Source organism: Myotis nattereri (genome assembly GCF_964212035.1).
Source record: "Myotis nattereri genome assembly, chromosome: 2".
NCBI lineage: Eukaryota > Metazoa > Chordata > Mammalia > Chiroptera > Vespertilionidae > Myotis > Myotis nattereri.
This window is the reverse complement of record NC_138076.1, coordinates 168,161,753-168,181,581: the sequence shown is the minus strand read 5'-3', so window position 1 is coordinate 168,181,581 and position 19,829 is coordinate 168,161,753. Positions and strand designations below refer to the sequence as shown.

Below are 19,829 nucleotides of genomic sequence, written 5' to 3'. Positions count from 1 at the left end.
GGTCTCTAGTTGTCTTGTAAAGCCATTTCCTTAGCTCACAATGTGCCCTGGTGGGCAGGAGACGGGTTGGGTCTCGGGCTGGAGACCCTCTCCCTCTGGTCCCCTTGGCATGGGGGAAGCCACCGGCTTGACTCTCTTCCTCTGGCTCCAGCACACCCTGGCCGGGGTGAGGATGCCCATGGACACGCCTCGGCCAGGACAGATGGGGTTTAGTGTCTGTCACCCAAGAGGCAGGACAGATGGGAAGGGGATAGATCCTCTTCCCTTCATACTCTGCGTGGCTGTGAGGGCTTCGGGCCAGGTCTGAGGTCATGAGGCTCTACTCCCGTAGGCTGGACAAGCCTGGCCCACTCAGAGCCATAGAGACAGGCGCTGGCAGCTCTGGCACCATCATCTTGGCATGCACTGAGCTTGTCCAGGCCTGTGGCCTCACCTCTTCTCTCTTTGAGGCTCAGTATAAGCTTAAGAAGTCATGGTGCATTAGCGCAGGAACCATAAACATTGTCTATTTCTGGAGCCTTTAACTGGTAAACAGAGGCCCCTAGAGGTGACATGACACAACTGACCTCCAAGCTGGGACTGGAACCAGGTAAGTCTGAGTCACGACTCTTCGGGGATGCCTTAGTGAGCAGGTTCTGAGCAGCTATATACCTGCCCCCCGCCCCCACCCCCACTCCACCCCACAGTGGGCCCTCTGTCTATGGACTCAGCCCAAAGCTGCCACCTCCTTATTACCCCAGGTGGGGCAGGCAGGGGCAGCTAGAGTGTTCAGAATGGATTCTTCCTGCAGGGCAGCTCCACAGGGGGCAAGGAGCTGGGGGGGGGGGGGGGGCTGGTCCCTTCTTCTCCACAGCGAACAGACGCATGCTGTGCTGTGGAGCTGTGTGCCCCCTGCACACCCCATCCCCTGTCATGTGCACCTTTAAAGCAAATAAAACATTTATTGTTCAGATTTTTTTCCATTTTTTTCTCTTTTTTACAAAAACATGCATACATACACAGGGTATGGTTGTCCTAGGGAAGACATGTACGCACACGCACACACGCACACACACACTCAAGCGCACATTCGCACACACATACTATCCTTCTTGGCCCCAGAAGCCTTGACTTTGCCAGTCTGCCTCCCCTCCCCCATGTCTTGCATCTACTCTCCTACCCCCTTCCCCCTCAGCCAAGCTAGTCCTGTGTGGGGCAGGAGTTGGAGCTGGGGTGGGAGACACCCCAGAAAGAGAACACTCCTGGAGGGGGCAGTGACCGAGGGATCCCTGGGGGTCACACTGTGCTTCTGAGGGGAGATGAGGGTTTGGCACCATTGGATCAGGAAGCACGGAACTCCAAGAGCACCCATCTCCTCCACCAGGGCACTGAGATGGTCGGCACCAGAGGGGGCCTAACGATGACTGTTCTCAAGGGAGCTTTGTCTCACTGCCCGGTGGTGGTGCGGGGTTGGGGTGGCTTCCATAGTCATTTGAGTAAACAGGCAAGAGAAGGGACTCCCCCTGCACTCAGGGATATAGGACCCCTTGGCTCCTCCTGTCTGTCTCCCTCCCCCCCACTCCAGCCCTCAGCCTAGGAAGGGCTACCCTGGCTGAGGCCAAGTTCACATTTCTGTGTGGAGCCTGGGGCTGTGTGCAAAGTCCAGGGTCTACAGCGCCAAGAATAGTGGTTATGGGTGGGCCTGACTGAGCCAGTCCTCCGTGCAGTCCTGAGGAATGGGGGCCCAGTAGGGCCTGGACCCCACATGGGCAGACTCTGTTTTTAGGAGAGCCCTACAGGGGGTTGGCTGGCTGCCCTGCCTGCCTCCTCAGGGTCCTCTTTGGTCCCTATCCTAGACCCAGGGGCCTTTGCAGTCTCCTTGGAGTGACTGTCAAGGGACTGTTCTCTGGCCACAACTACCTGCCCAGAGGACCTCTGAAAACCCCAGGAGCAGGTACTATTGCCAGAGGTAAGAAGAGAACCAGGTCGGAAGGGCAGGATGGGCCGGCAGAACCATTCCAAAGCCTTAGAGATTCATAGGTTCTTCCTCCTCCACCAGCTGCTCTGAGGGCCTGGGGGAGGATAAGCATGGGGTTGCTGGGGGGCCAGGGGCTGCAGAGAGGGCCTCAGCCCACCTTCCCAAGAAGGCTGGGCTGGAATCTGGGATCCTTAGGTTGGAAGGGCTCAAGGGGTGGCGAGGCTGCCGGCCGGGGGTCGGTATTACCTCTCTTCAGCCAGGATGCCAACGGAGAGGGATGCCAGTGCAGTCACTGCCTCCACTTCTTCTGCATCAGCTCCTGGCACCCTGGGCACCCAAGATTCTGGACAGGAGGCCAGGCGCTGCATGCAGCCCCAGTATTTACCTGGGACAAGAAGCCTAGTCAGAGAGGGTTGGGGAGAACAAGTCCTCCAGCCTGCCTCCCCACACATCCTAGACCGGTACGGAGACCGAACACCTCAGGCCAGGGTCCAAGAGTAGCGGCCGTATCCTCAGTCTGGGGTCAGTTCTCTCACCTGCCTCTACCTCAAGACACAACCTTCCTCGACTTGGCCCCCACAGCCTGACAAAGTGAGCAGAGCATTCAGCATGGCTATGAGGTGGCCTCATAGGTGCCCAAGCCATTCTCCCCTGCCTTTGGCTGAAAGGTCGCCTCTAGCCTATTCCCACAGGTGCATGGTTCCTAACGGCATCAGCCCCAGGCAATGGTCAGCCCAGAACACAGGACAGGAGCAGGTGGTCAGTCCAGCAATGGTCAGCCCAGGACCCAGCACGGGGAGAGCTGACTGTCATCACGGGGTGGCCACCGGCTAGCCACTCACCCGCCCCGGGCTCCCACATGGACATGCCCACCCTGCCTCCCCTTGTGAAAAGTCAGGTCCAGGGAACACGCCCAGAGTGAGGACTCTGTACAAAGTTCCCGCAACACCGTTATGCTCCCTACATGCCCTTACTGAGCCCAGATGCAAGGAAACCTAATTTATCCCTTTTTGTATCCCTCGCATAGATCATGGGTATTTACACAAAATGCTCCACAGGTACCGAGTTGAAATGGAAATTTTAAAGTGCTTTCCAAATGTGGGATTATCTTAAGACCCAGCCCCCCAAACGGGCAGAGCGTCCGAGGCCCTTGTGGCCAGGACTGAAGGTGAGGTGTGAACCAGCACTGTTAACTAACGAGCCTGAGTGTAGCTGTTCACTGGCCCTGGCCTGGGGCTGTGGCTGGAGATCGGAGCTCAGTCCTGCCTTGAGGAGGCAGGCCACTGTCTGGTGGTCCCTGCGGGGCCCATGTGGAGGCTCTGAGGGTATCCACACTTGGGGTGGCTGCCCCACCATCCGGGTGAGGTGACTGATAGGAAGCCTATTCCTGACCAGCCCCAAGGTTCCTAGCTGGCTGGCAGTGGAAGCTCTGGTGACTGGAACAGCACCCCTGAGGGTCTCCCCAGTCTAGGGTCAGTGGGTGTTCTCCCTCTACACTCACTGTGCACACGGATCACAGTTTCCAGAGAACGGATGGCGTTGAGGTTGGGTTTCTGTTTCCAGCCTTTTTCTGCGAGGGGATCCACCTACGGAAGAAAACAGTACATCAACCACCAGTCTTGGGGACCCATAGCCCAGGTCTCCCCCACACCAAGGGCCCTGGCTTTCTGGTTTCTGGGCACAGATAGGCATGTGCCTCTGGCTCCGCCTAGGGCAGGAGGTTCTGGCTCCAGACCTTACCTGGGGAAGAGGCATCCACTCTGTCCCTCTTATTCCAGGCCTGGCCATCCCCGCCCTATCTGTGGGCCCTCAGGGATGCACCCCATTTATCTGCTCTTTGGGGGCAGTCCTGTGCGAGTGCTGGGCTCCTGTTCCCAGAGGCATGGATGAGGGGAGCAGCTCACCTTGTTGCCCAGAAGAGCAGCCACACAGGCCTCGGAGGCGTCACAGATGGCTGTGAGGTCGTGGCCGCCCTCCAAGGCCAGCACCACTGCACCTCCAGCCAAGCTCATCAGCTGCTGCGTCATGTACCCAAAACCTAGATATTTGAGGAAAGGGGAGGGAAGGGAAGGAGAGGGGTGGAGGAGAGGTGGACCCTCTCCACGTATTATATCCCTGCTTGCTTCTTCCCTTATACATAACTAGAGGCCGGTGAACATTTGTGCACTAGGGGGGCAGAGGAGGGCCCCTCAGCCTAGACTGCGCAAGCGGACATCCCCTAAAGGGTCCTTAGTGCTGCCTTGGAGGCTACAGAGGCTCCCAACGCCGCCTCTGCGCTCGCCAGCTGTGAGCCCAGCTTCTGGCTGAGCAGCACTCCCCCTGGGGAAGCACACTGACCACCAGGGGTCAGCTCCTGCATTGAGCATCTGCCCCCTGGTGGTTAGTGTGCACCACAGCAACTGGTCGATCCACAGTTTGGTCGATTTGCATATTAGGGTTTTATTATATAGGACTAGAGCCCTGGTGCACGGATTCGTGCACTGGTGGGGTCCCTCGGCCTGGCCTGTGCCCTCTTGCAATCTGGGACCCCTTGGGGGATGTTGGACTGCCAGCTTCGGCCCAATCCCCACAGGCCAGGCTGAGGGACCCCACTGGTACACGAATCCATGCACGGGGCCTCTAGTATGCATATAAGATCTTTGGTTAATCTCCTCCCGCCCTCCCCCCTTCCCTCTTCCCTCTGAGATTCATCAGTCCGTTCCATGTCTCCATGCCTGTGCATTGAGCATCTGCCCCCTGGTGGTCAGTGCATGTCATAGTTACAGGTCGAACAGTCATTTAGGCTTTTATATATATAGATGATGCAGATGCAAAACTCTACCATCCCAAGCGCTTTCACATGGAGTCCCATGTGAAACCTATTAGTATGCCTCACTCAGGGCTCAGAGAAGTTAAGGTCCTTGCACAAGGGTTCACAGCTAGTAAACGGCAGGGCTAGGACTTGAACTGGGGACATCGACTCCAGCGACGTCTTTTTCAATGAGTCTCACCATCTTTTCTTTCTGTCCTGCAGGCCCTGTGGCCCAGCAGGCTGAGCGGGCTCCCTCGATTCTGGGACCACTGCTCCTCCTATCCTCCCTCCAAAGAAGCTGCAAGCCCATCCTGGGAACGACACACTTAGGGCAGGGGAAGTCCTATGGCTGAGCTTCCTGTGTCCCCAGGGTGTGACTTAGTCAAGCTTTCCATGGTGAATGGAGCTGGTCGTGAGAAAGGGCCCTGGGCTATGCTAGGCTAGGAGAACCCAGGGAATCCCAGGGCCAGCTGCCGTACCTCAGTCCCCACACTCACAGTCCTGGCCCGACACAGCCGCCTTCCCCTCCCAGCCTAGCCCTCATTCCCCTAGGTTGGGCCCTCCTTACATTTTGCGGAAACATGGTAGCCACCCAGTGGGGCTGGGTGACCCTCGGCAGCATCAAACCCAGCCGACACCAAGACCAGGTCCGGAGAGAACTCTCTGGCAATGGGCATCACGACTATCCTGTGAGGGTGCGAGAAGGAGGGCTCACCACACTGTAGCCTTGCTGGGCAGAGGCCAAGGGCCCCCACTGGTGCCAGCCCTCTCTACCACCGTTACTGTGGGGCACCCTGCTGTTAGGACTCCAAGATACCCAATCTCCCAGAAGGATTAATGGATCCCTCTGGCTTCCTTATTTTTTTAAAATCCTCACCTGAGGATATTTTTCCCATTCATTCTTAAGAGAGTGGGAGGGAGAGAGAGGGAGAAAGAAACATCAACATGAGAGACACATCAATTGGTGGTCTCCTGCCCACTTGAGCCCCAACAGGGGGCGAGGTCAGACCTGCAACTGAGTTATGTGCCATTGACCAAGAATCAAACCTGCAACCCTTTGGTCAATGGGCCAACACTCTAACCACTGAGCCAAACCGGCCAGGGCCCCTCTCACTTCTTTGACCTTAGCTTCTGCACAGGGATGTGCCATTACCCTGACAAAGCCTAAGGGCTCAGCCACCAAGTGTGCTCAACTGGAACAAGGCAGGAAGGAGCCAATGGGGTACCAGAGGGGATGAAAGAAGAGTATGTGTGTGTGGCTATGGAGTGCAGTGGTCAGAGCCACAAGAAAGGTACAGGTCACTAAGCCGCAGGGACTAGAAATACTCGGTACTTAGTTGCCACCACACCTCACCACTCACCACCTAAGAGCTGACTAGGGTGACTAGACTCTGAGATCCTGGGCTACCCAGATGTACTCTCTCCTCCTCAGCCCCTGCCAACCCCCACAGCTGCCTCCCTCCATCCCTGACCCACCTCTAGGGTCCATTTTGGTGTCTTTCAAAGCCCTGGGCTATGGGCAGGGCTTTTACAGAATTAACTCTCATGGAAAATATCTCCAGGAAAGTATTTGGAGACCTACTTCCAGATTTCCTTTTCCCAAATGGAGTGGTAGAGCCCCAGAAAGAAATATATAAAGGCTCTTGAACAAGAGCCCAAAGCTGCTCTTCTAGAATGGCTTTTCCTAAGCAATTCCCCCAATATGGACATCATCTTTCTCTGCAATTTAAATTTCTCACCTTCTGCACAAAGCCCACCTCCTCCAGGCAGCTTTCTTGGACTGAATGTCTGCTCTGCTCACTCCACCTGCCTGTCTCCCAGCACTCAGTTCAACATTGGCTCTTGGTAACAAGTGCCTTTACAAAGTACCCTTTGACTATTTCATTCTATTTCCTGTCTTTGCATTGGAACTGGAGGCTACTAGAGGCCAGTATAACAGTGCCGTTGCTTCTGTTTGCCTCGGGCTGGCTTATAATGTCTGGTGATTGAATGAGGACAGGCTGACAAACCAACGATTGCCTCCACCTGGTGCTGCTGGGAAAAGGGCAGGGAAGGGTGGCCTTGATGGGCTAGGCCTCAGAGCACTTACCTGAAAGCAGCCAGGTACTCAGGGTCCCCCATTGGGGGATCCAGACCTCCGGCCCAGGCCACGTTAACGTTGAAGCCCTCACCGCTGCCAGCTCCCACCTGGAAAACAGGACGCAAGAGAGACATGAGGAGAGCAGAGTCCCAGGAGAGGAATGCCAGGATGTTAGCTCTGCAAGACCAGCTCATATACCCTCTTCACTTTCAGATGGAGAAACAGGATCAGAGAGGCTAAACAATCTATTCGGGATCACACAGCTACTTGTAACAGAGGCAGAGTAAGGGTCACGAGAGAGAGTCAATGGGGCTGGAAGAGGTAGACCCGACACATGGTTACCTCCTCCACAGCCCCGCTGCCCGGGAAGAAGTTGCCATCGTCATGGCGATGCAGGGAGATGTAGAGCACACTGGGGTCCTCGTAGAAGGTGTGCTGGGTGCCATTGCCATGATGAACATCCTGTGGGAGATGGGCAGTGGATTAGAGAGATGGAGACGGGAGGAGGTTGGAAGGGTTCTGAGGTTAGTGACCAGTTTGAGGGTCAGGACCCTAGACGGGGTGAGGAAACTGGAGTTCCTAGAGCAAAACTATTGAGTGGCCCCAAGTAATCCATGGGCCCTCTCTGAGCCTCAGTCTCTGCATGTATACAGAGATGTGTATATAACATGCTGAATGGGGGTGTTTATGAGACCCTTAGGGGAGGAAGCATGCCAAGGGCAGACCTGACCGTGAGGGAGTGTGTGGGAGTGGATTAGTGGAGGAGAGGGAAGAGTCCAGGATGACACATCAGAAAACCTCACTACTGTGTCTTGTCCAAGGTCATGGAATGATGCAGGTGATGAGAAACAAGCTCAAGTACAGAGGGGCGGGTACGTGAGGCCCACCGCCATCCATCCTAGGGAAAGCTGTGGCTCTGCAGTCGGTAGCTCACAGGACCATGCATGGGTGCACGTGTGGAAAACTCCTCTACTGTCCTCAGCTTCTGTACAGGCATGTCCCAATCACAGGTGTCAATGCAGAGTGGGCAGCTTATACTTAGATGCACGTGCACTAGCACTAACCAACGGGTTTCAAATCCGGCTCAGGACAGACTAGGCGCATGGCTGTGTGCAAGTTACTTAACCTGTCTGTGCCCACTTCCTTTGTCTGAAAACCAGGTTACAGTCAGGAATAAATACGTCACATGTAAATCCCATCAGTGTCCGGATGTGATTAGTGGAATGTTAATGTTATCTGCTGTTACTACTATTGTCACTATCTATAGGGGAAATGCAGAAATTAAAGCCGCAGAAAGAAGCCAACAGAGGCCAAAAGACAGCACTCAAATGGTTCCTTCCTCCCATTGTGGGCGTCAGTTATGGCTGAAGGCCTTCCCATACACTGTCCTCTCCCACCTTTTATACATGGGGGAAACGGAGGCTCACGAGGCCAATGTAGAACTAGGACATGAAGCCACATTTCCTGACGCCAGGCTCAGAACTCTTTCCACAGGGCTCTGGGTCTGAAGGGGCTGGGCACCAGGACATACCCAGTCCACGATGAGGATCCGGCTGGCCTTGCCCTGTTGCTGCAGCTGCCGGCAGGCGATGGCCACGGAGTTGAAGAAGCAGAAGCCCCTGGGAGGAGGAAAGGGAAGTGCTGACAGCCCATCCTGCTGCACCTCCACCTGTCCGGCCTCCCGTCTCTACCCGCTCCTGGCCTGGTCCAGCCCCCAAAGGCTCATCCCACCTAGGCCTTCCCCAGACCTTACATGGCTGTGGAACGGTCCGCATGGTGTCCTGGGGGCCGAACCACAGCAAAACCGTTCTGGAAATGGAAAGAATGCTTATCAACTGAAGGGCCAGCCCTCTGACCCCATCTCCATAAACATGCCCCCAGCCCCAGCTCCTCCCAGAACCAGGATGGGTCTGAAGTGCCCAGTACTCAGCCCCCAGGCTTGGCATCCTCTGCTTTCAGGCTGGATGTGAACAGAGAAACCCCTGCCTAGTGTGTCGTAATAACAGCTGTTTGTTGGGCCAAAACTACGTGCCTGGCACGGTGCTGAGCTCTTTATAAACACTGGACTTCATCCTCATAACATCTCCATGAGATAAACATTATTATTAGCTCTAGTTTACAGACAGGAGAAATCTGAAGTTTAGGTGGGTTAAGCAATTTGTGCAAAGTTGCCTGGTTGTCAATGGTGGAGCCAGAATTCTAAACCCAGTTCTGTGCCCTTAACTGCAAAGGCCCACCAAAGGGCTCTAACACTGAGGACACCGTGACCACCTTGGGCTGAGCTCCTAAACAACGGGGTGGGGGGAGGCGGACCGCAGGACAAGCCCCTGTAAGGTGTCCAGCCCAGGTACCAACCCAGTCTATAAAACTTCAGCATTGGAAGGGGGAGCCCGGCCGGTGTGGCTCAGTGGTTGAGCATCAACCTATAAATCATGGTTCAATTCCCGGTCAGGGCACGTGCCTGGGTTGCAGGCTTGATCCCCAGTAGGGGGCATGCAGGAGGCAGTTACATTGATGTTTCTATATCTCTACCCCTCTCCCTTCCTCTCTCTCTAAAAATCAATTAAAAAAAACACACAAAAAACTTCAACACTGCAAAGAAACAATCTGCCAATGCACGGAGGTCCAGAGACTCCTGCAACTTGCCTACAGTCACACATTGGGTCTATGTTAAATGATCCTAGGTGATCATGACCTGTGTCTCTTAAGAGACCAAAGGCCCAGGGTCACAGTGGTGGACTCCCTACCAAGTAACATGAACCTATGGTTCAAACCTCATTTTGGTCCCCAGAGCTCTTGATTCCCCTTCCAAAACCCTGTGGTGCTATCCAAGAGAAATGAGATGTTGGGGCCCTGGGTCTGGGCCCCCGGCTGCCTCATTCTGCTCCCTCCTTCCGTGGCTTGCCCACCTTCAACCCAGATGTCTTACCTTCAGCTCGCGGGAAGCCACTTTGAAGGCCAGATCGGTTACGCTGCCGGCGGCCCAGCGGGCTGCATTGGAGGAGTGCAGCTCGTTCCAGATGGTGTCAGTATCCACCTGTGGGGGCCAGAGTCAGGGCCCGCATCATCCAAGGCTTCCCACGGGAGGCAGGGCCCATGGGTGGTGCCCACCCCATGGCCAGGACCCCAGGGGCAGGGAGCTGGGCAGACAGTGCTGCCTCCCCAGTGCCCCACCGCCCAAAGGCAAGGCCTCCTGTATCCCCCAGTCCCAGCATGATGTCTCCTTCCCAGCTTCAGTCCACATCACCAGCCCGTTATGGGGCCAGCACTGCGCTGGCAGCATGGCGCCTGCCTCCCCGGTCAGAGGAGGGGGCATGGCGTTACCTGGGCGGGACTTGGGGTTTGGGCCTGGAGGGGGTTTTAAGCCCCAGCTGGCTCTGCTCAGGCCCTGCGGGACGTCGGAGCTCGAGGGGCCGTCTGCACCACTGTCTTCCACTCAGGGCCCCTAGCCCAGGCTGGGAGGCCCCCCAAACCCAGTCCCTGGGCCTCAAGGCTAGGGAGGGGCCGGGGGGCATGATGGGGAGATGGGGAGGGCGAGGCGAACCAAGAGAGGCGAGGAAGGCAGAGAGAGTCTCAAGAGGCTGGAGAGAGAGAGAGAGACAGAGAGAGAGGGAGAGGAGGGAGGAGAAAACAGAAGCAAAAACAGTTGGAAAAATCAGAAAGTGGCAAGAAATGGGAAGTTGTGAACAGGGCGCTGACTGGCTCCCAACAGTCCCCCCAGCTAAGCTCCCATTTCCCTCCAGAACCAGGCCTCCATCCCCTGCCTCCACACACCAGCCGGGCAACCACTGTGGGGACCTTTTAGGCAAGGTGGGCACTGCTAGGGAGGCAGGAAGCCCCCCAAGCAGTGTGAGGAGGGAGGGAGGAAGGTGGGGAGTGGGAGGGAAGTGCCTGAGTCCCCAAGGACACTGGAGGCACCCACAGTCCCAGCCCAGGCAGCCCCGACTCTGCCTGGAGGCTCTGCCTGGGGGCTCACTCGGGTGAATAGCCAGTCCCAACCCCTGGGGTCTTATGAAGGGATGATCTTGGCCCTGCTCTCTGAGCCTCACTCGGCATTTACCAAGCACCTTCTAAGTGTGAGGCACAGGCTCCACACTTAGGAGATATTGGTGGGCTGAGGACACACTGGTCCACAAGGTGCTTCTAGCCAGCAGAGGGGCATTATGGGAAAGTCTCTGGCCCGCCGGGTCTGGCAGAACCACAAGAATAAGCAGGCAGGGTGGGGCCTGGGGGAATGGAAAGGAGACCTGAGAGCCCGCGGCACTGCCTGCTCGAGAACCCCGGGCACACTTACCCCAACCCCACCACAGGGCAGCATCACAAATATCCGCTGTGCCAGGAGCCCTGTGGAGAGAGGCCGGGTGTGTGTGAGCTGAACCTCACAGCCTCTGGCCTGGCCAGGACACAGGGAGGCCCTGGAAAGAGGGCCAGGGTGGGTGCGCAGGCGAGGGGATGGGCAGCAGAGGGGCCGGGGAGGCGTGGGGATGCCAAGGATGCTGGGGGGACAGGCTGGCAGAGCTGGGACAGGAGAGATTTGGGACGGGGAGGCAAGGTGAGCCAGGGGAGGTACGAGGGTCCCAGACACCACTGGGCCCTACCTGCCAGCTTCCCGTTGTCCAGTTTGAGGCGGCTGAGCGGGTTGGTGCCGTAGAGGTGCACGTGCCGCTCGGAGTGCACCGACTGTAGCTCCTCCAGGGAGGCCTTCCGGCCTCGGAGACACTGAGGAAGGGCCCACGGAGCTCCTGAGGCCCCGCTTGCCCCCTTCCCTGCCATACCACCACCCGCCGCCTCCTCCATCGCATGCTGGCTCTAGGCCCTCGGCCCCCTCCCTTCCATTACTCTTACCTCCCCGATTCCACAGCCCACCCGCTCCTCACCTCACACTGGCCTCGGAGGCCCCGCTCCTGCAGCCGGGACCAGATGCTCTGGATGCGGCCCGCGTGCTCCGGGTGCCTGCTGTTGTCTCCACAGGAGCACTGGTGCTTCAGCATGACCGAGTCATACACCAGCCCTGGGGGGCGCGGGGGTCAGAGCCAGGACCCCAGGGAGTCCCCAGTGCCCCCCCCACACACATGGAACCAGGCTTGGCACACACACCCCACACCCCATCCTACACCTTGGCCCTTCCCACGAATTCACACTCCCGGCTGCTTACCCAGGCAGCCTCACCACCTCACATGCACACCAACACAGCCCCATCTTCCTGACACACCAATCCTTCTCACATGGCGACTACCTTTCCACAACATCAAGAACTCAGAGCCTGCCCTAACTGGTGTGGCTCAGTGGATAGAGCGTCAGCCTGCGGACTGAAGGGCCCCAGGTTGGATTCTGGTCAAGGGCATGTACCTTGGTTGCGGGCACATCCCCAGTAGAGGGTGTGCAGGAGGCAGCTGATCGATGTTTCTCTCTCATCAATGTTTCTGACTCTCTCTCCCTCTCCCTTCCTCTCTGTAAAAAATAAATAAAATATGCCAAAACCGGTTTGGCTCAGTGGATAGAGCGTCGGCCTGCGGACTGAAAGGTCCCAGGTTCGATTCCGGTCAAGGGCATGTACCTTGGTTGCACGCGCATCCCCAGTTGGGGATGTGCAGGAGGCAGCTGATCGATGTTTCTCTCTCATCGATGTTTCTGGCTCTCTATCTCTCTCCCTTCCTCTCTGTAAAAAATCAATAAAATATATTTAAAAAAAAAAAAAGAACTCAGAGCCTAACAAAGGGAGGCCCGATGTTGGGGTCTCACACTGGATGTCTTGACTCACATAGGAGGAGCCAGAGGAGAAAGAATTCCACAGAAACTCCAAAACTGGGAGCTGGGAAGCCCAGAGCGACACGGGGCCATGTGACAAGACAGATGCGGTTTTGGGGAGTGTCTGTTTCAGCTTGATCAGCGAACACCTAGGAAGGCCCTGTGCACTGCCAGTGGGACGGTCCCTTTCAGCAAGTCTAGGATGTCAGGGTCTTCAGAATTCTCACACCACTGGACCCAGAGATGCCACTCCCTGAGACTGACGCAGGGATGAATGAAGGTTTAGGTACGAGGAAATTCAAATGAGGAAAAACAAGTAACCGTCTAACTGCCCAACCAGTAAGAAAGCTATATAATAAAAGCCTAAGCAACCATATGGCGGAACGACCAGGACGACTGGTTGCTATGATGCGCACTGACCACTAGGGGGCAGATGCTCAATGCAGGAGCTGCCCTCTGGTGGTCAGTGCGCTCCCACAGCGGGGAGTGCTGCTCAGCCAGAAGCTGGGCTCACAGCTGGCGAGTACAGCAGCAGTGGCGGGAGCCTCTCCCACCTCCACAGCAGCGCTAAGGAGCAGCGAGCCCAGCGGTAAGGAGCAGTGAGCAGGCGGGAGGTAAAGAGAGAGGGGTCCTGGACTGAAAGAGGATGCAGGCCAAGCTGAGGGACCCCTGTGCACTAAATAAAAATAAAGTACTATGATGGAACACTATAAAAACCTCATTTCTGAAGATTGATTATATCATAAAGTATTTGTAATATGTTAACTGAATAAAGCGGGGTACTGTGTCTGTGGTACATGTGGTGTTGTGTGTGGTGTGTGTACAGACGACCAGGACAAGGACAGAATCGAGCAGTGTTTAAGAGTGGCTACCTCTGGGTGGGGGGATACTGCTTGTTGATTTTTATGCTTTTTCTGCATTTTTCAAAATTTCTAAAATGCCTTTTTAAAAAAGAAAGTACTTTTTTATTGATTTCAGAGAGGAAGGGAAAGGGAGAGATAGAAACATCTATGATGAGAGAGAACCATTGATTGGCTGCCTCCTGCATGACCCCCAACTGGGGACCGAGCCTGCAACCCAGGCATGTGCCCTGACCGGGAATCAAAGTGTGACCTCCTGGGTCATAGGTTGATGCTCAACTATTGAGCCACACCGGCCGGGCAAAACTTCTAAAATGCTTTTGAGCTCTTTCTCCAAGCAGAGCAAAAACAATGATGTCATTTTTGAAAGGCCTGAACTAGCTGTCAGGAGCTCCTGGCAATTCTTAGCCCGCTCTGACTGCCAGCTTGCTATTTGACCACAAGCTTGTCACCTTAGATTTCCTGAGCCTGGTCTTCTCGTGTGTAAAACGAGAACCACCACCTATCGCCCTGCTTCACAGATGCTGGTGGGTCTCACGAGACCAAGAAAGTGTGCTGTGGCCTCGTCCTGAGTGGTACTGTGACGCAGACATGGACCCGTGCCCCAGCCTCTGTGTGTCCCAAGCCCTTCCTTCTGCCCCACGCTAATCCAGGACTTACCTGTGGTGAAGGGCAGGGTCCTGGCGGGGGCCTCTGAGCTGGGCAGGACACGGGCCTGGTTGGGGGGCTCTGGCGTTGGCAGCGAGGCAGGTGCAGCTGGGGATGACTGAGTCCTAGACAGGAGCCGGTGACCGCCCTGGGCCGGGGAGAGCAGCACAGAGTCCCCAGTGCCTACCCGCGGCAGCCGTCCGGCCAGTCGCTGCTGCTCCCAGAGGAACACCTGCGGGACACAGGGGCCTCAGTCTCCAGGTTCTCAGGATCCTGCTCCCTGTGCTTCTGCCCAACACCTCGGAAACCTCCAAACAGGCCCCCTTTTCTGCTGTGATTCCAGGGGTGAGGCCTCTAGTCTTGCCTCCCAGCCAGGCTCCGGCCTTTGACTCTAAGCTCCCTGCTCCCACTAGCCCCCAAAGGTCTGCACCTCAGACTGACCGGCCCATTCCCCCTGAGCTCCCTGGGCCCTCCGGACTCCAAAGCCAGAACCCAGGTGAGGGATCTCAGGGACAAGGACCGTGCACCTGCACGAGGACCTGGGGGCCTGCGTGAGCCACTGTTACCACATCTGATGGGCCCACTCATATTGATGAAGGAAATCCTAACCCCTGGTACCTTGGAATGTGGCCTTAATTGGAGACAGGGTGTTTACAGAGGTAACCAAGGTAACGTGAGGTCATTAGAGTGAGCCTTAAACCACGACTCTTGTCCGTATAAAGAGGAGGAATGGGGATACAGACATGGACGGAAGGAAGACAATGTGAAGACACAGGAAGAAGACAGTTGCCTACGAGCTGAGGAGAGAACTGGAGCAGCTCCTTCCCTCACATCTCAGAAGGACCCAATCCTGCCAACACCTGGATTTCAGACTTTTAGCCTTCAGAACGGAGGCAATGCATTGCTGTTGCTTCAGCTGCCCTGTGTGCAGTACTTGCGACAGCAGCCCTAGCAAATGCTTACCCCGTGGCTTGATCACACGGTGGGAGTGCTGGTTAGCACGCTTGAGCCTGGCTCTGCCCCACTTCCTGCCCTAGCCACCTTCCTGGAAACAGTACAACTGGTTCCAGAGAGAAGTACCAGGGGAGGCATGTGTATGGCTCCATCAAAGGCTAGTCCCACTGCTGGACAAGGGACATGCTTCACCCAGAGCCTGGCAGGCTGGCTGGAGTGCACGTCTAAGTGAAAGTGTGCCTGCATGCCTATGTGCACCGCATGTGCATGTGTGTGTGTGGATCTGGCGGACACCGTGGGTCTCAGAGCTGTTCCCTGCACTGACATCCTATCTCCCTCCCTTCCGTCTATGCCAGGCCCCCGCATTAACTGACTACACCTCTGAGGTGCACGCGGGCACTGCCATACCTGCTGGTGCTGCTGGAGAACAGGGCCTCTGGCTTCATGCTGCCCCAAGCTCGACCCCCTGCATGCCAGGCTGTCATCCCCCGGGGGCCCCACTCCCCCACCATCCGACTCCAGGTCCTCAGCCGAGGGTATCTGCCGTAGTCGGGGCTTCTCACTCGGCTTGGCTGACCTCTGAGGAGGGAAGATGCCCGCTGAGAAGCCATGCTGGAGCGTGGAGTGTGGGGTGGGACGTGGTGGGCTGGGTGGCCATTGATTTGGCTGGGCTGCCACTGGCCAAGTAGCTCTCGGCGCTCCAGATCCCTGCCCTTCCAAACCCTCCCTTCTTCTCTCAGCACCCGTGGGCCCAGTGAAGCAACCCCTACCACCTCCCCTACCCCCTTCCCCTCACCTTGATCAGCTGGACGTGAGGGTTGAGCCGCTCCAGGCGGGGCTGCAGGGGGCCCAGTGATGGGGGGGCGGTGGCGCTTGGGGGCAAAGGCTCTGAGCGGGTCCGGCTCAGCGGCCAATGGAGGCCTGACCCAGAGAGCCGCTCGGTGGTCAGTAAGGACTGGGCAAAGTGGAAGGGCAGGGGCCCAAACCCGGGCACTGGAAAGAACGTGGGGGGTGGCATCAGGGGGGAGCCATGGAGAAGAATGGAAAGAAGCAAGGGCATGGGTGGGGGCAGAGACTCAGCAGGGAGATGCACAGCAAGATGGAGCAGCAGAGGGGGCAGCCCTTACCAGGGTGCCGGAATCCACCCCTCCCCTGGGGAAGCAGCAGGACTCACCAGTCAGCAGGGGGGTGTGAGAGACTGAGGGATCCAGGAGGAGAATGGGCTGCAGACGAGAGGGCATGGTGCCCCCAGCCTCGGACTCCAGGCCATGGGGCAGGAAGAGGGGAGCATGGGGGCTCCCTAGGACTGGCCCCCGAGGGCCCAGAGTTGGATGGATCCTGCGGTCACTGTCAGCCTGGGGGAGAGGCGGGAGGAGTCACAGGGGAGAAGGCTCCAGCAGAGAGAACAGTGAAGGCGACAGGTGAGGCAGCAGGAGAAGGGAGTAAAGGAAGCTGGGGAGCTTGGCATGGGGGAGGGCGCCTCAGCCACTCACCCTGGCAGGGGCGGGCAGCCCCAGTGTGATTGCGGGCAGCAAGGACACTGTCGGCAAGGCGAACGGGGCCAGAGAGGTCTCCTGCCTCCGCAGCCGCTGGCCCAAGAGCGCCTGCCATGGGGAGCAGGGCAGGGGTCACTGGTCCCAGACCTCCACCCCTGGGCACGCCTTCCCCAGAACACCCAGCCCAGCAGCCCAGCAGCCCCAGGGCCCCTGCTGAGAGGAAGAATGAGCCTCAGAACTGCCCCTGAGGGCCTTACCTCCGAGCCCAGGATGGGGTTGGGGCCGTGCTCGCTGTCATTGGGAGAGCTGCACCCTGACGCAGGTGTGCTGCTACTACTGGGGGAGGAGTCTGGGGAGCAGGGGGGGGGAGGGGGGGAGAGGGAGGCACAGTCAGAGGCCAGGCAGTAGCCAGTAACCAAGAGGGCCGCCTCTGCTTCCTGCTTTCCTCCCAGAAGGGCAGGAAGAGGGCAGGCCGCCACTAGTCTCCAGGGCCTTTGCACACTTTTTAAGGCAATTCTTCTGGGCAGCTTAGCCAACAGAGCAGAGGCTGGCTTTCAGCCCCAACTCACCCCTGGCAAGTGTGTAGGGCACACCCTGTACAAGCACCCATGGTAACCCTGAGGAGGGGACCCATCTTGGTGGGACCTCACCCAAAAGGACAAGATCAGTCACCCCTGCCTGCGCCCGTGCCCCGCTGCTGGCCCTCACCTCCGAGGGTCTCGGCAGGCCGCCGCCGGAGGCTGGGAGGAGCGCTCTCCTTTCTGAGCAGCGGATTCTTCCTCCGCTCCAGGGACTTCTTGGGCTTGTAGCGCAGCTTCAGGTTGGGCTCAGAGACTATGGGAGCACCAGCATTACTTGGCCCCACACCCACCCTCCTCCCCTCTGCCCATTAGCCCTCTCTCCCAGTCGTCCCAGTTCAAAGCTCTCCCCCTAACTCGTGAAGGGTCCCTGCCTGCCTGTCCCACTCACCTGTCTTACGCAGAGGGTGGTGTTCTGGGGGGTCACTGGGCAGGCTGGGGACAGGAGGCAGGAAGCTGCTGAGCATGGAGCGGGTGGCTCCTTCCGTCTCCAAGGGCTCGAGAGTCCTGTGGGGTGAGTGCCAAGGCTGCTTCAGTGGGAAGGGGGTGCTCAGAGGCCTGGCCGCAACCTCATTCCACAGAGGCCCCTTCCTCAGCATGGCCACCGCCCGGCCAGGGGAGGTGGCAGCCAGCAGGGGGGGCGGGGTGGGACTGGCAGGAACAGGGGCCATCTGCAGGTGGCAGCATCGGGCCACCCACTCTACCAGCAGCCAGGGTCCCAGACACATTGGGGACCGTCTCCCCTGAGAAGAACCTGCTCTAGGAACCAGGGTGCTTTTGTGCTTAGGGGAGACACAGAAAAGAGAAGGGACTTGTGTGGAAGAAGAAAGCCTGTGTGGGTGGGTGTGTGCACAAAGATGGAAGCCTCAGGTGGGGGTGGGGAGGTAACTAAAGAAGAGAGGAGGGCAGGTGTCAGTTGGGAGAGGGGCTGGGGCAGGTATTACTAAGGGAGGTGAGGCATAAGGATCAGGTGATAAGCAGCTGGGAGAGGGTAAATGAGTGCTCACAGGTGGACTTATAGGGAGGAGAGGGCATGGCAGGGACAGGAGGGAACAGGTAGGAGAGAGCGTTACCTGTAGGGAATGCTGGGGCTACTGGGATGGACTGTCCTCTCTAAGGCTGCCTGCTGTTTCTTCAGAATCACCTCTGCCAACTTCTGCTTGACTACACTGCTGGCCACAGCGCCTGCGTGGGGGCGGGGGGTACCATGAGTGGGGCTGGAGTGGGTGGACAGGTGGCCTGCCTGCACATTTTCTGCCCATTGCCTTTCCACACCCCTAGTACGAGGTGTCCCAGGATTCCTCAGGCAAGAGCCAAGCCCGAGGCCCCACCTCAGACACCACCCCCATTTCTACCCCACCTACATTCACAGACAGAGCCCAGCAAGCAGAGGGCAACCTGAGCTGGCGTCACTACCACCTCAGCCCTTCTGTGCCCAGGTGGGTGGGCCACGGACACAGGCAGGAGGCCTCCATCCTTACTTCGCTTGCTCTTGTCCTTATTGAGAAGCTGCCGCAGCTCTTGCTCCTGCTGCCCCACCGGCAACTCGGGCATCTGCGTGTCCATGGAGAGCTGTGGGCAGGGCTGGCCGCCCAGGAAGGGGCAAGGAGTTAAGGACTGAGACAGGGTCTGGGGGGAGGCTGAAGGGAGAGAGGGGGTTTGGGGGCTGAGCTCCTATCTTTACCCTCATGGGCTCCACCGAGCGATGCTGCTGCAGGCCTGCCAGGAAGAGGTGGTGGTGCAGGTGCTGGGGGTGCTGCAGGGCCAGCAGCGCGGGCTCCAGTGGGGGCTCCACCGGGGGCCGCTGGCCCACCCGCAGGTCCATAGGCTGGGGCTGAGGGCCTGGCGTGTCTGCGTGGGGCCTGGGGCAGCCTGAGGACACACAGAAAGGAAGCAGAGTCAGCTGAAAAGTCTGTATGCAGGGGCAGGTTACAGCCTCATGGCCTCCTTCAGGCTCACTTGACTCAAAATAACAAAACATGCTCTAGGGATGGGGTGGGCAACCCCTGGCACGCGTGCCAAACATGGCACGCCAGTAACTTTTGCTGGCACGCAAAACCTTCTCTTATAATCTTCCATTTACAATTTTTTTCTTAATATCGACTTTATTTTTCAGATAAATTCAGTGTAGGTGCATCTTAGATCAATAATTTTACATAACATGTATACATTAAAAAATAAATGTATTTTTCATCATCATATACTGTGTTTTTGTCGCTCGAATGAATTTTATTATTTCTTCAAGGTTCTTCACATACGTACACCTTAAGAAATATCAAGTTGGCATAACATGTTCTCAAAAAATTAGGGTTGGCACGCAGAAGAATTTTGAGTCGGAGATTTTGCTGGTTTGGGCACGCACGCACAAAAAGGTTGCCCACCCCTGCTCTAGAGGCCTTTTCTTCACTCCATCCTCACCACGGTCCTAGAAGGTAGGTATTTTCAACTCCATGTCACCCATGAGTAAGGAGGTGATCTCAACTGTCCATGGTTAGTCTATCCCTTGTGGGGTTCGAATTGAGCCTCTACTTTTCCACTAAAAGGCGGGAGGCTGGGGTTGTGGGGACCTAGAAACAGCTGAGAGCCCTTTGGTGGTACATTCTAGGCCTTGCTTTCTCCTTCCCTTCTGCCCACCTGGAATGAGGATTTGACCCAGGTGCCCGCAATGAGCTGTGCTCAAAGACAGCGATCAGACAGGTGCACAGTCCCCCCCCCCC

At 57.2% G+C, this 19,829-nt stretch overlaps 1 protein-coding gene across 9 annotated transcripts; it reads right to left on the bottom strand.

Annotated features, from left to right (window-relative positions):
- Positions 1-921: 921 nt before the first annotated feature.
- HDAC7 (histone deacetylase 7) lies at positions 922-18,958 on the bottom strand (the record flags this gene model as incomplete). Of its 9 annotated transcripts, none has more annotated exons than XM_081082671.1 (24): positions 922-2,051; positions 2,204-2,342; positions 3,459-3,543; positions 3,862-3,995; positions 5,317-5,435; positions 6,838-6,935; positions 7,171-7,290; positions 8,360-8,447; positions 8,582-8,637; positions 9,758-9,865; positions 11,123-11,172; positions 11,427-11,547; positions 11,706-11,839; positions 14,097-14,316; positions 15,447-15,617; positions 15,835-16,031; positions 16,213-16,393; positions 16,532-16,642; positions 16,792-16,883; positions 17,243-17,368; positions 17,504-17,547; positions 18,186-18,297; positions 18,594-18,684; positions 18,797-18,958. In XM_081082671.1, the coding sequence occupies 24 exons, from the start codon at positions 18,935-18,937 to the stop codon at positions 2,006-2,008; spliced, it is 2,784 nt and encodes a 927-aa protein (XP_080938797.1). In that variant the 3' UTR covers positions 922-2,005. The 9 variants fall into 9 exon arrangements, with proteins under 9 accessions (XP_080938797.1, XP_080938793.1, XP_080938794.1 ...); XM_081082667.1 differs by having other exon boundaries at positions 17,504-17,661; positions 18,797-18,952; XM_081082668.1 differs by having other exon boundaries at positions 15,447-15,650; positions 17,504-17,619; positions 18,797-18,952.
- Positions 18,959-19,829: the final 871 nt, after the last annotated feature.